Source organism: Sabethes cyaneus, chromosome 2 (assembly GCF_943734655.1).
Source record: "Sabethes cyaneus chromosome 2, idSabCyanKW18_F2, whole genome shotgun sequence".
NCBI classification, from domain to species: domain Eukaryota; kingdom Metazoa; phylum Arthropoda; class Insecta; order Diptera; family Culicidae; genus Sabethes; species Sabethes cyaneus.
In genome coordinates this window covers 162108434-162121511 of record NC_071354.1, presented here as the reverse complement: position 1 = coordinate 162121511, position 13078 = coordinate 162108434, and the positions used below count along the sequence as shown (strand labels likewise).

Below are 13078 nucleotides of genomic sequence, written 5' to 3'. Positions count from 1 at the left end.
TATGTTTTTCCTAGTGCTAGCATTCAAAATATTGGCCGTCGCTCTTTGGCAGAGCTTGAATACTGTTGCGGTAGAAGTTTTCGCCAGTTTTTGATGTCTTCACGTGAGGGGAACCACTTGTCAGTCAGACCATGTTCTGCCGAACGGAACAAATAATATTCTGATGACAAAACATCTGGGGAATAGGTCGAGCGGGTAGTTCTTCCAATTTAAGTGTTTTAAAATGGGTTTTACTGAGTTCGGCAAAGTGAAGTCAAGCGTTGTCATGCTGTAAGATCAGTTTTTTTGGCCTTCTGCTTATATTGCGGGCGTTTATCGCACTGCACTGTGTTTAATAGCGTGAATAGATTTTACTACCTTTATCCAGTGATAGTTTCGTTCGATTTCTACAGGTCATAATAATGAATAGACTGCGCATCATAAATATTTGGCCTAGCTAACGATGATAGAAGCGAGACTGGGCAGTTTGCATGATTTTCTTTCTTTTGTGTTTAGTGAACCTATTAACCCATCGTCCGTCATGATGCGATAAAGAGACGTTTTCACAGACGAAAAAGTCATCTTCAACGTCCCTTGGCTTTAAATCATTACGAGCTCAAATTCTTTCCTTGCGAACTTTACTATTATCAGCGCATACAATCAATTGCAAAATGTTTGGTGAATAACTCCTAACGCCACCCTATTGGCAGGCAATTATGTTTTGGGTGCCAACATAATAGCGTGAGCAGAAATGAGATAGCGCTTCGCCGCTACGTTTCACTCGATTGCCTCGACAGTGTTTTGGGCCCGCTGTCAAATTTTGAGCCCGGGACATTCAGTCGCTGTCACTTACTGCAGGTCGATATACAGATGCCAATAGGGTGCCTAACGCTGAAGCAAGCTCTTCTTGCGTTTGACATGGATTCTCATTAGCGATGGTCGGGTTTCGGGTTCGGGTTTGACAGTTTTACCAGATGTCGGGTTTATGTCCGGCTCGGGTTTGACCGAAAAAAAAATATTCGGGTTCGGGCTTAGTGGAAGAAATAAATCCGGGCTTTATAGCTTTGTAGCGAAAAACTTCATTAAATTATGGCGGTATCTGTCAAGCAGCGGTTTTATTGCTGCTTTCAGCAGAGCATGTTAAGACTACTTCAGCTTATGACCTGATTCTTATAGGGGTTATGAAAACCATACTGAAGAGTGGGCCACTTGTTCGAAAGGAAACAGTTTTATAACGGTCATCAGAAAGTTCTGGAAGAGCTCATAGTTTTATTAGCGGTTTCATGGAATTGGTCATGAAAACCACTAGTGGAACGTAATAAAACCTAAAATTGTTACTTGGGATTCTCATAGAGCAATGCCTCACATTTCGCGTCTTGGAAGGTTTTGGCCTTTTTGGAGCTCTTAAGCTGCCGTTTACTTCATACCATGAGTATTCACAGACCTTCTTCTCAAAAACTGCGAGGATCTCAAGTTTTCAGCAAGTACTATAGCAGTCCCCAGCTAGCATTTTTATATGTATAGAAAAGTTAAAAATCAGCATTACGTACATATATACATGCTAATAAATCGTATTTGATGCGGAAAATTGGCATATCCTTGGTATTTTGGAGGCGATATGCGTGATGACCAATAAATATACGCGTATCATCTATACAAGTAATTATATACGATAATATCCGATTAAACCCGACCCGCTCCGTACTGCTATATGATTCTGTGCTGAATATCGTATGTATGTCAGCTATTATCATTATATACGACTAAACATCAATTTGGGCGGACTTTATTAAGCTTTAGTTACGATTCCGAATTTATTAAGAGTTAATTACGATAATTTTTGGTTATTGATGTACGATTTGGTGCTAGCTGGGTTGGGTCATTCAAGCCGTTAGCAAACAAATTCGTTTTTATCCAAGCGTCTACCGAATTGAAAACAGGCACGATGGGGAGATTTAATGCGATTTTGGATCTCCATACTGGGTACGGCATTCGCCACCATATTTTGTTTTCGACACAGTAATTCGTTATCTAATTTGTATTGTTACCGCTTTTCGTGTGATGTAGGTGTCCTTCGTCTCAGTTGGCCTCGAGGTACGACACTCACTGGTCTAAGAAGCCGTTCGTTGTATGTTCATATCTTCACTAGGAGAGCCTGTAAGAGTCAATAGGATCTTAGCACAAGCCTGCAATTTTCTTATATTCTTATATTTGTCTTATATTCTATATAGCTCTTAGAAAAGAGCTGGCTGTGAAATCTATCGAACAATAAACAGAAGCTTTTCTAAAAGCAGAAGGAAGTTCTGGAAGCGAAATGTAGCAACAAAACCTTAGCGTCTGTTTTGTTGTAGAGTTCGAACGCTATGCACAGTACCGTCACACTTCGTTCAGTCACACCTCTGATTGTAGAGGAGATTGAATGCGTTCTGGCTTTTTTTACATTTTCGTTTTGATTAAGTTTCTTTTATTATTTGGAGCAGTGAATGACTGCAAAATAGTCAATTGACTGGCAGTCGCCACACTAACGAAAAGCAAACCGCGCGGTCGTATAATTCAGTACTACAAAAACACAAACGAATATTTTACGTTCGTCAGACCGACGCCGGACAACAAGCTTTTACTGTGTGTAGCCGATTTGGAGACAAAAAGAGTAACGAAAAAATACGTCACCTTATGTTCCTAGTCAGTTTGCAATTTAAACTCTTCAGTATGAATGCAAAGCGAGAGAACGACTGTTGGATTCTCTTCAGAGGCCACATATGTATTGAAAGCTACAGTCTCGCAAGTGGCAGATTGACTGGATTCAATAAACAGTCAAACTATCGTTTTTGAAGCGCAAGTTGAATGAAGAAAGTGTACGCATTCACGCAGTCGCAGTCTACTTGCGACTCCTTTTCAAGAGTAGGGTATCAGAGTGGGCCATCACGATTTTACAGTTTTAGTAACTCATGATATCTATGATACAACCATTGTAAAACTACTTACTTTTCACAATATTGTGAGTTTCGAACGTGTACCGTCAAACGGGGTAACTTGCAACAGTTCTCAACTATGAGTGCTAGTGAAAACTTATCTGTAGTACATTTGAGGACAATTAATTAATACAAAGTTATTTAAAGATTTGTATGAGTTTCTTTTGACTTGAATATGCAAATGATAATCCAACTTGAGATTTTTAATGGTTTTGCTATGAATATACGCATAAATGTCCTATGTCACGTTGGTGAAAAAAATTATGAGCCCCGTAACGGAAATTACAGAAATAACGTTTTATATCAATCATGCAGTTGATATTCTTTGTCTGGATCCGATAGAGCTGCCTTCTTTAAGGACCATTCACATATTACGTAATGCACTTAAGGAAGCGGGAGTTGTGTAACAACGCATTACACGTCGTATATCCACTATGCAAAATCGCGTCATGAAGTGAAGCGAGAGAGTTAAAAATTATCGATATCTCGGTTACGTAATATATGAATGTTCATTACGTTACGAGTGATCGTAATTAGACACTGTCATATTGCTGGTCGATTCTCTCAGTAAGGTTATTTTCGTTTTGGCCTCTTCTATAGCCATTTTCAGTATATCCAGAGAAAAACTGGCATATTTCCGACTTACCGAAAGTATCTTACACTCTTTAGGTGTGCTTTAGTATTGTTTGATGCAAAATTAAATGATAACGTGCCTCTTGAAGGTAACGGAACACAGCTTTTTATATCTACCAGCTGTTGCAAGTTACCCCGTTTAAGTACTTGTTTTACGAATAACGTGGTAACAAGTAAGATAAACAAAACTAGGCATCATAAATCAATTATTTTGTTTCCTTATTGTTTATTTTACTATAAATAATGTATGTTAGGCTTCTTTTATTTGAAGTGCCTGTGGGCGACACAAACGTTTTACTGACGAAAAATTGACGATGAATTTGACACCGTCTTGTGGGATTTTTTAAAAATCACCAAAACAGCAGATCATCAACCTAACAGTATTTAAGGCTTCTTTGAACTGTTAACAACAAGATTCAGTGACTGATATAGATTAAAACTTGAAGTAACAGATCAAAAAGTATAGTAAATTGGATCGATATAGCGTTGTTGCATGTTACCCCGCTGTTGCAAGTTACCCCGTTTGACGGTATTCAAAACACACGTACTGGATTCAGTGACTAAATCTTACAAAAAAAAGTTTTCCAGGCGCAAGAACTTTTCTCCAAGAAATGATTCATGAAATGCAATTATCGAGATCAATTTTGAAAATGTATGAAGTGTGTTGTGCTGCATACGAAGACTATACCAAAATCCCCTCCAGCAAGCTGTTTGGGACGGCTAAGGTAAGATACTAAAAAAGCGCTATTTGTAAAGGTCGGGCTACTTGAGTAGTCATGGTTGGGCCACCATAATTATAAGCGCAGAAGCGCAATAATCGCTAGAGAATGTCAGTCACGTAAAATGTGATGAAATAAAGCAAAATTAATACGATAAAAACCTAGATTTTTGTTGTTTCGTTCATTGTAGTTATACACTTCGGAAAAGACGATTGTAGCAATATACAAGATCGCCAATAATTCGCAAAAATGCAATTAAAAATAGTGTATTTGTACCTATATGAGCCGTTGTTCTCGGAATACATTCTTTTCATGTCTCTATATAGAATTTCAATACGTATGTCTTAGATTTTCTGCTGTGGCCCAACCTGTACAACATGGCCCGACTATGACAACATTTTTTGTCTTCACGTAAATGCCAATAACTTTTCTATTTTTCAAGCAATCAGTTCAAAACTTTCCAGAAATATACCTTATTCTTAGAACTTTGCAACGATGTATTTAGATTTCCAAAATTCTTTTTGAAACGAAAGTTATGGGCGAACTCCAAAACGTGGTCCAACCACGACGGCACTCCCCTACATTTTTACTGACTGTAAAGTGAAATATTTTTTTCAGTGTTTATTATTTTTAGGTTTAAAAATCAATTTTTTACAATTCACGCTTGGACATCATTTTGGAGCAAACCTAGTTTCCGAGATACGATTTTTCAAACATAGTACCTAATAAAATAGATACGTCCTTTTCAAAATTGTTCCTTGAGTCCACATGGTGCCAAATTCTGTGGTAGGTGCAAATCTCATGTTATCAAGAACATATGTAACGTTTAGAATAAATAGTTCAAGTATTGTCATTTACCTCTTTCACATAAAACTGCTAAAATTTGAAACTTACAGAAATGTGATTTGTTTCGCCTTCATAAAGTCCTAAATCTTAGCAAGATTTGAACATACATCCATACTTTCTTCGGCAAAGTTGTTCGTCATAAAATTTCCCATCTATGAAGTATAGCTACGTTGTCCTGAGACACTGTTCGATACCCTGTATTGACGTTTATTCAAATGAAATTACGAAAATTTCAAAATTTTGCCGAATTCAATAAATTTTTGTAACCAAATATGACTCCAGACATGCCACCATAACTTTTTTTATTAAAGTGTCTCAATGGTTTTTAAAAGAAAATAGTGAAGTACCTTGCGTCACCTGCTTTAACATTTTAAAAATACTTTTTTGAATTTACTCCAAAAAAATAACATGTTTTCATAAAACTCAAATGTGCCACCCCTAAATCGCATCAATTAATGGTGTTGATTTGTTATGACACCCTAGGCTATCATTTGAGAGGTGAGCCCCTGGGTTTTCTAACAGTGCTATTTTGGGACACTTTACTGTACAAGTTATATACTTGAATTATTCCATAGCAATGAAGACCGCTTAATGCTTTGAATATTCAGGGATAAAAAATATTTATTAACGTAATAAAACATTTTGATTGGTTTATAAAGTATTGCAAAGTATTGTGTCTCATCACATAAGTATTGCGTTTATGATTTCCAAAACCGTTAAGTGCGCAATGATCGTATATTGATTATTTACGAATTTTAATAAAAGAAGAGTATATTCCTGTTATGAAATAAAATTTCTGACGCATCTTACCTAAGGACTTATAATATAAAGCAAAGGAACGTTGGAGTACGCTGTGCCAATCGAACAAAATGGCTTCCAGGATATTTTATCTTGAAGAATTACCGGATATGTGTGCATATTTGCAGTGTATAATCCAACTTTTCCCAAGATGGGACCCAACTTTTTAAGACTCAATCTCAAAATAAAAACATAACTTGTAGTCAATGCCATTACCTAGTTCTGACCATTACCTAGTAGCAGTACATGTGCGCTCAAAGCTGTCCACCGTATACCGGACACGTCAAAGCCGCCCTCCTCGGCTGAACATCAGGCAGTTAGATAACCCACAAGCTGCCGAGAACTACGCGCGAGTACTGAATGAGGCACTGCGTTCTTCCGAGGAGTTAGGTGCACTAGGTATTGAGCCTCGGAGTACACAAAATGATTGGTTTGATGGGGAATGCCAACAAGCGGTGGAGGAGGAAAAAATGCTTGGAAAAATTATCTAAGTATTGCCACTAGAGAGAGCCTGGTCAAATACCGACGAGCTAGGAACCAGTTTACCACGATCCTGAGGTGAAAAAAGCGCCAAAAGGAGGACAGAGATCGTGAAGAATTAGAGCATCTATTCCGAGCTAATGACACGCGCATGTTTTATGAGAAGGTGAACCAAACTCGGAAGGGCTACACACCGAAACCTGACATGTGTAGAGACGAGGGAGGGAATTTAATTACAAACGAGCGCGAGGTGGTCGACAGGTGGAAGCAGTTCTTCGATGAACACCTCAATGGCGAAGTCGCAGAAGGAGGCGGAACGGAAATTAACCTAGGAGCGCCCATGGAAGATAGCAATGTCCTAGCACCTGATCTCCAAGAAGTCAAACGAGAAATTAGGCTGCTGAAGACCAATAATGCCGACTTTATCAGAACTGCCCAGGCGATATTGGAACATACGATGACTGGTTTGTTAGACTAGCATCGTACTTCGTAGCTAACTGGGAGGCTATTGTACTTAATGCATTCTTGTTAAAATTTCCGGGTTGCTGGTTTAGTTATATATTGAGTGGCAGTGTTGCGGAGACTGCGGAGTTCTAGATTTCCATTGATTATATTATAGGGTTTTAATCTTACCTGAACCGCCTGACAGCAGTTACTGTCCTTGATCGGTTGTCGTAGATGAATTTCTTGCTATTTTTAACAGCGTTCCGTAAGGAATGGCTGATACACTAACTTTAGATAGAGGTGACTAACATTTTCATTCTTATAAACTAAATGTAGATTTGTTTCTCGTAATCACTGAGCACTAATTACGGGTTTGAAAAGCCGGTACCGCCGGTTATCAAATCTTTAAAACGAAGGTGTTTATGACTACTCAGTTCAACGTCTCAACCGAGAATGATAAGGTTAAAGTTTAAAATAATAACTATCATTGATGAAGTGATTCGATTGTAAATAAATTATACACTAGCATTAACAAGTTCATGCATTAGTTTTGTAGACACCTAACATTTCAAAAACTGTAATTCATTTTGCACCAATTGTTAAATTTTCCTCGTTGATTGCCTCGTTGATTGCACAAAAAAGATATCGCGATTAGATTCTGTCTGCAAACGAAACAATCTCGCCGATCGCCGGACGGACCGGTACTAGTGATGTATAACGTTGGGTTGCAAAATAGTTGTATTAAATTGATAAAAATGGGTACCTACCGGCGGTTGAACCGAAGGATTGCACAGACGTTCTTGACAAGGGTGGTGAAATTTTACATCAGCTAAGAACAACCCTTCGCTGCTATGTACACGTCTATTCCGTTCTGAGGACCTTGACGGACGCAAATGTAAATTGTTGGGATTTTTACCATAAATACGAAGTTATCCACGGAACAAACCACAGAAACCAATCGGTTGTGATTCTAACTGGAACTCAAGTTACCACAAACGGTCAGTGCAAAAATGATTAAGCTTTCGATAGTGACCATTGCCTTGCTAGGCACTGCTTTAGCCGTCCCACCCAGCGCCATCGGCGGCGGTGCTTTGATCGGGGGTGGTTATGGCGCTGGCTTGGTTAGAGGAATTGGCGGTGTTTACGGTGGCGGATTGGTTGGGTCAATTGCTGCTGGTCGGTGGATCGGAAATGGAATCGGCGGCGGAATCATTGCCGGATATGGCCCTGGAGTCGCGTACGGTCCCGGAATTGCGTACGGTCCTGGAATCGGGTATGGCGGTGCAATTGGTGGTTTATACGGCGGAGCATACGGCGTTGGCATTAATGGCGTGTACGGCAGCGGCGTGGTAAGTTTAAATTGAATTCGTATTCAGGACGGATGTGTGAATGTTCGGTCTTCGTTACTTGTTTCTCAGGGTTGGCAAGACTACTACTCTTACCCGAGCTACAATTACGAATATGGAGTTAAAGACTATCTCACCGGTGATAATAAAAGTCAATGGGAGGTACGCGATGGAGATGTCGTCAAGGGAGAATACACTCTCGATGAAGCCGATGGAACCAAGCGCATCGTTCAGTACTACGCTGATGATAAAACCGGATTTGAAGCTAACGTGAAAAATATCTGAAATGAAAGAATACTAGGAGATCTTAAAGGTGATTTACTGGATGGGCTCGAGCGCGGTCAATATGGAGGCTACAGGTAGAGTAAACTAAACAAAGACAACTGGAATCAGTTGCTGCCAATTTATGTAGAATACTATACAATAAAATATTTTGCAATGTCAGAATTTCTAATTTGTTACTTAAAAATGAAATACGAAGCACAATTCTTCCCTTTGCATTCGCCCATCAACCCAATAGTATCAAAACAGATGGAAGCAACTCTCTTGCTAAAGGAAGCAACTAGCTCTCCTGGTTAAAGAACTCTTAAAACCATACGACTCAGTTTATTGGATATAACTCTTCCTAGAGTTTTTCACACACTAATAAATTGATTAAAAACCTATCATAAAAGTAATCGTAGATTGAAATAGATTTTAGAAGAAAACTAACTACTTAGAACGCCAGTTGAAGTTAAGCCTTTGCTCCAAATTTACTACATGAAGCTTTGTCCAGCACTGGATTTAATACGCCCTTCAGGCTACTGTTATCATAAACATATTTCATTATTCCACTGTCTCAGCAGGCGCCGGTGATTCACAAAGCAGTGCAGTGGACATTTTCGGTTCGCCTCGCACTTTCTAACCAATTGTCTTGGTACTTTATGACTCAATTAATTGAATCTTAGGGTTGCCCCTAGAGCCATTGTCCGCTGTTCGCGGAACCTGCCGACGACGATGACGACGACGTCACAATGGTCGTTGGACTCATGCGGCGTGATGAGGTTTTTTTTGAGTTTATTCCGTTTTTACATTTCCCCGTTCGTTCCTTAGCTGGTGCATGCTAATGTGCTCTCCGATGGAATAAGACCGACCGCAATGGTGAATCAGCTCTCCACAGGTGATTACCACCGAGCTAAGCAAGAGGAAATACACTTTATACACTGAGTTTACACTGACAGGCAGTAAACGTGTTGACTTTACGAGCTTTGATGGCGGCGGCGCGCTCATTCATGAAAGCGAGCATGCGGAAGAACAATCAGTTCTGCTTCATCGGACACGACCACGAGTGTTTACTGGCTGGTGAAGTATGGGAAAACTGATACTTGATTGAAGCAGCTCGAGAGGATGATTTTCCTCCCCTTATGATATAGGCGAAGTTCAAGTGGTGGAAATATGAAGTTTATTGAGCGGAGGCTAAGCCTGCCGGTTGTGTTGAAAGCATGATGCTGCTGAGCTATCGAGTTGACCAAGTCATAAACTCTAATCTATGTTTGGAAGTACTGTTAGAGTTAGTACAGTTGTTGCAGAGTGCAGTTGTTGGGAGTTCTATAATGCTAAACGTAATCCCAGCGCATTCAATGTAAAATGGCTGGGGTTATATACAGTTGGGAGGTCTAAAAAAGATGCTACGTTAACTTTCAAGAAATTGCTAACATACTGTATTATCTTATAATTGATCAAAAGAATAAGTGAAATAACAATTTTTGACAAAATGGTTTCGCAAACACAAAAAATGAATTTAGGCAAAATTTTGTTCATAAATTGTCCACAACATTAGAAATATTAATTGGTATGGAAAAATATTCGATTGATCACTAAAAATATTTAAACACACTTTGATGTATTTGTGTTTAAATTTGATGTTGATCAGTTCAGTCGTTTTTGAGAAATCTTGCTCACTGCTCACTCTACACAACTACTTAGTTAGCTTCAAGGTACGATACTGGTCTAACAAGCCAATCGTCGTACGTTCGAATCTCGACTAAGCAGAGTCCTACTAATTCTTTTTAGCCCGTAATTATCCTATATCCTATATAATAGCAAGCTGCGAAATCTGTCGATAAAAAAGTTTCGAATCTAAGAAAGAGGTTTAAGCAAAAAGTTCTCACTGTTACTGAAAATTCTTCGCATTTCTCCATGTATCTTCTAAAATACAAGTCAAATTACCATTAAATTTGGAAGTTAACAGTTTGAAAGGTTTTCATTTGCAGCCAATTTCTTTCAAGTATAAATAAATTTCGTTTTTGCTTGGATATAACGTAACTAGTTATAAGGTCTCATATACCTTGGGCCATCGACTCGAATGCAGCAATTACTGAAGCATTAATCTCTTTAATTCTGCATACAAAATTTTCTCCTGCATCCTATTTCTCAGACGGTCTCAGTTGTAGGAAACCTTTGTTAGCGAATATCAGTGCAGTTTTCGAGAGGGACGCTCCACGACGGACCAAATGTTCATCTTGCGACAAATCCGCGATAAATTCCGGAAATTCAACTTGCAAGCTCACAATTTGTTTATAGACATAAAGGCGGTGTACGACTCAGTTGAACGAAATGAACTTTGGCGAATCATACTTGAATATGGTTTTCCAACAAAACTAATTGGGCTGATACGTGTTACCTCAGATGGTTCAAAATGAAGCGTCAGGATAGCGGGTGAGACACCGCCCAAGTAACAATTTGGGTTTTATTACACTCTTATGATGGCATTCAAGGCCAAAATTGGTCATGAAAACCGCCATAAGAGTAAAATAAAACTCACATTGTTGCTTGGGCGGACTCGGTTGTGATGTTAGATAGTTTGAAGCAAGGTGACAGACTATCGAATTTGCTGTTCAACATTGAATTGGAAAGTACTATTCGAAGTGTGTTAGGGGGGACTGGAGAGCGGCAGCCCAAGATCGAGAAATGTGGAGACGGCCCTTAAATTCAGCAAGGATTCGATAAGCGGATTGTCGGCGAAAAAGTAAAGTAAAGTAACGTAACGTAACTTCGATATAACGTAACGAAAATAAAAATAAAGTTGCTTTATATCGAGTTGTTCTAGTTAACATGACTTCGATAATAATGAAGTATACATTCCTGTTATGCTATTCTATTTTATTCATATCAATAAAGTTTTCTTAAATAAAATTCATCAAATTTCTATTGAATAAATAGCCGATAATACCAATTGTCATGAAATTTCGCAAATATATTCGGAAAGATAACACCTCCGGTTTCATATTGAAATAGCTAAAACCAGCTACATTATCTTAGTTAAAATCGTTATAAATTATTTAAAATTTTAACGTGTCGAAAATAACCGCGCATAACTTTAAAATCAAACATTTAATCAAAAAACCCGATTTAATCCACCTATTGGTGAAAGGAACCTTTGTTACATTTGTCATTCGAGTTAGAATTCGACACGTCTTCGGAACATAATTTAACTTTTGATAACACTATGGTATTTATCATCAATACATATGCATGTCTATGTAATATACTGATAAATTTGTATAATATTTGAAAACAATAAAAAATATCTTCCTTTTATTTGTAATTTGTTATTTTGAGTTAAAAGCGGGGTCGCTTTCTGGGGTTTGATTTAAGTTAGAAACTCGCCGTTTTCCTGGATGTATTCGGAACGTTCCCAGAACGTGTCCGGCTGTGGCCAATGTAATCTGCTTTTGCAGTTTTGAGTACTTAAAGATGTCACATGTTGTATTTTAGTTCAATTCAGAAACTGATCCCCGATCCGGAGCATTCCCGGACGTGTTCAGATGTGGCCGATGATGTCTTGAACATTTCATACGACTACCAATGGTATAGTTTTGCAATTTCGAGTACTTGGAGGTGTCGCATGACGGGTTTGTTATGATTCAAGGTGCTTCTATTTCAAAAGAATTCTTTTAGGTCACAAAATTTTGCGGTTGGTAGTTATTCAGTCAAATCGGTCCAGGCATTTTCTAAAAGCAGATGTTTATTGTTATATTTTCACTACTGAGACTGTTATGCGTTTACTTGTAATTTGTGACTCACATAGCTTGATATTTTTTTCAAAATTTTGGGAACAAACATAACATTACTGTTTGAAATATTGAAAGAATGAACAATTTAAAGGTGATTCCCAGGCTTATCTCAAAAGTGGTGAAAATCACATGGGACTGTTATGCATTTATGGGCAGTAATGGTAGTTATCATCAACACATATGCGTGTGTATGTAATATACTGATAAATTTGTAGAATATTTGAAAGCAAAAAAAAGTTTAAAATCGTGTGTAAAGTTCTTGGGCACGATTGTTATTTAAGGGGGACACCAAGTGGAAAGTCGAAGAACTTGTTTGTTTTGCATTTTCAGAAGCCTTTTATCTTCAGAAATATTGAGCCCAAAGTATTTTTCGGTACGTGGTCTCGTTGAGAATTTACAGTAAAACTGTGGGATCAGTTGAAGGAAAGTGCAGTGCTGTACAATAGTTTAAACGCGCTCTCCTCGAAACAATATGTTTTCAACGACGGTGCGTGTATCTCTATATCTAAAGGATCGATTTGACTGATTTTTTTTGACGTGTAAAAATTAAATTATCTAAATTGTGACGTAACCGCTTTTCGATATCTCAATTTTTCAATTTTTGCTGCATTTTTAAAAAAATCGTTACACTTCGCAACCAGTAAGAGATAGATAGTTACTATGTACAGCAAAGTTGCTTATTTTGCTGTGTTCTACAACTTTTGTGGAGACACTGTACTTTTTTGGTCGCATTTAAAAAAACAAAAATTTGTATCATCCTAATAGGTAGATTTACGGTCACCCTAATAGTGTAAAAAGTTGCGCCA

At 38.2% G+C, this 13078-nt stretch overlaps 2 protein-coding genes across 5 annotated transcripts in view; both read left to right on the top strand.

Moving 5' to 3' along the window:
* LOC128738441 (sodium-dependent nutrient amino acid transporter 1) overlaps window positions 1–13078 on the top strand; it is a 239067-nt gene that overhangs the window by 56759 nt on the left and 169230 nt on the right. The window lies entirely within an intron of this gene.
* Window positions 7882–8502, top strand: LOC128736262 (acanthoscurrin-1-like). Its single transcript, XM_053830739.1, has 2 exons — window positions 7882–8220; window positions 8290–8502. Exons 1-2 carry the CDS (start codon window positions 7882–7884, stop codon window positions 8500–8502), a joined length of 552 nt encoding a protein of 183 aa, XP_053686714.1.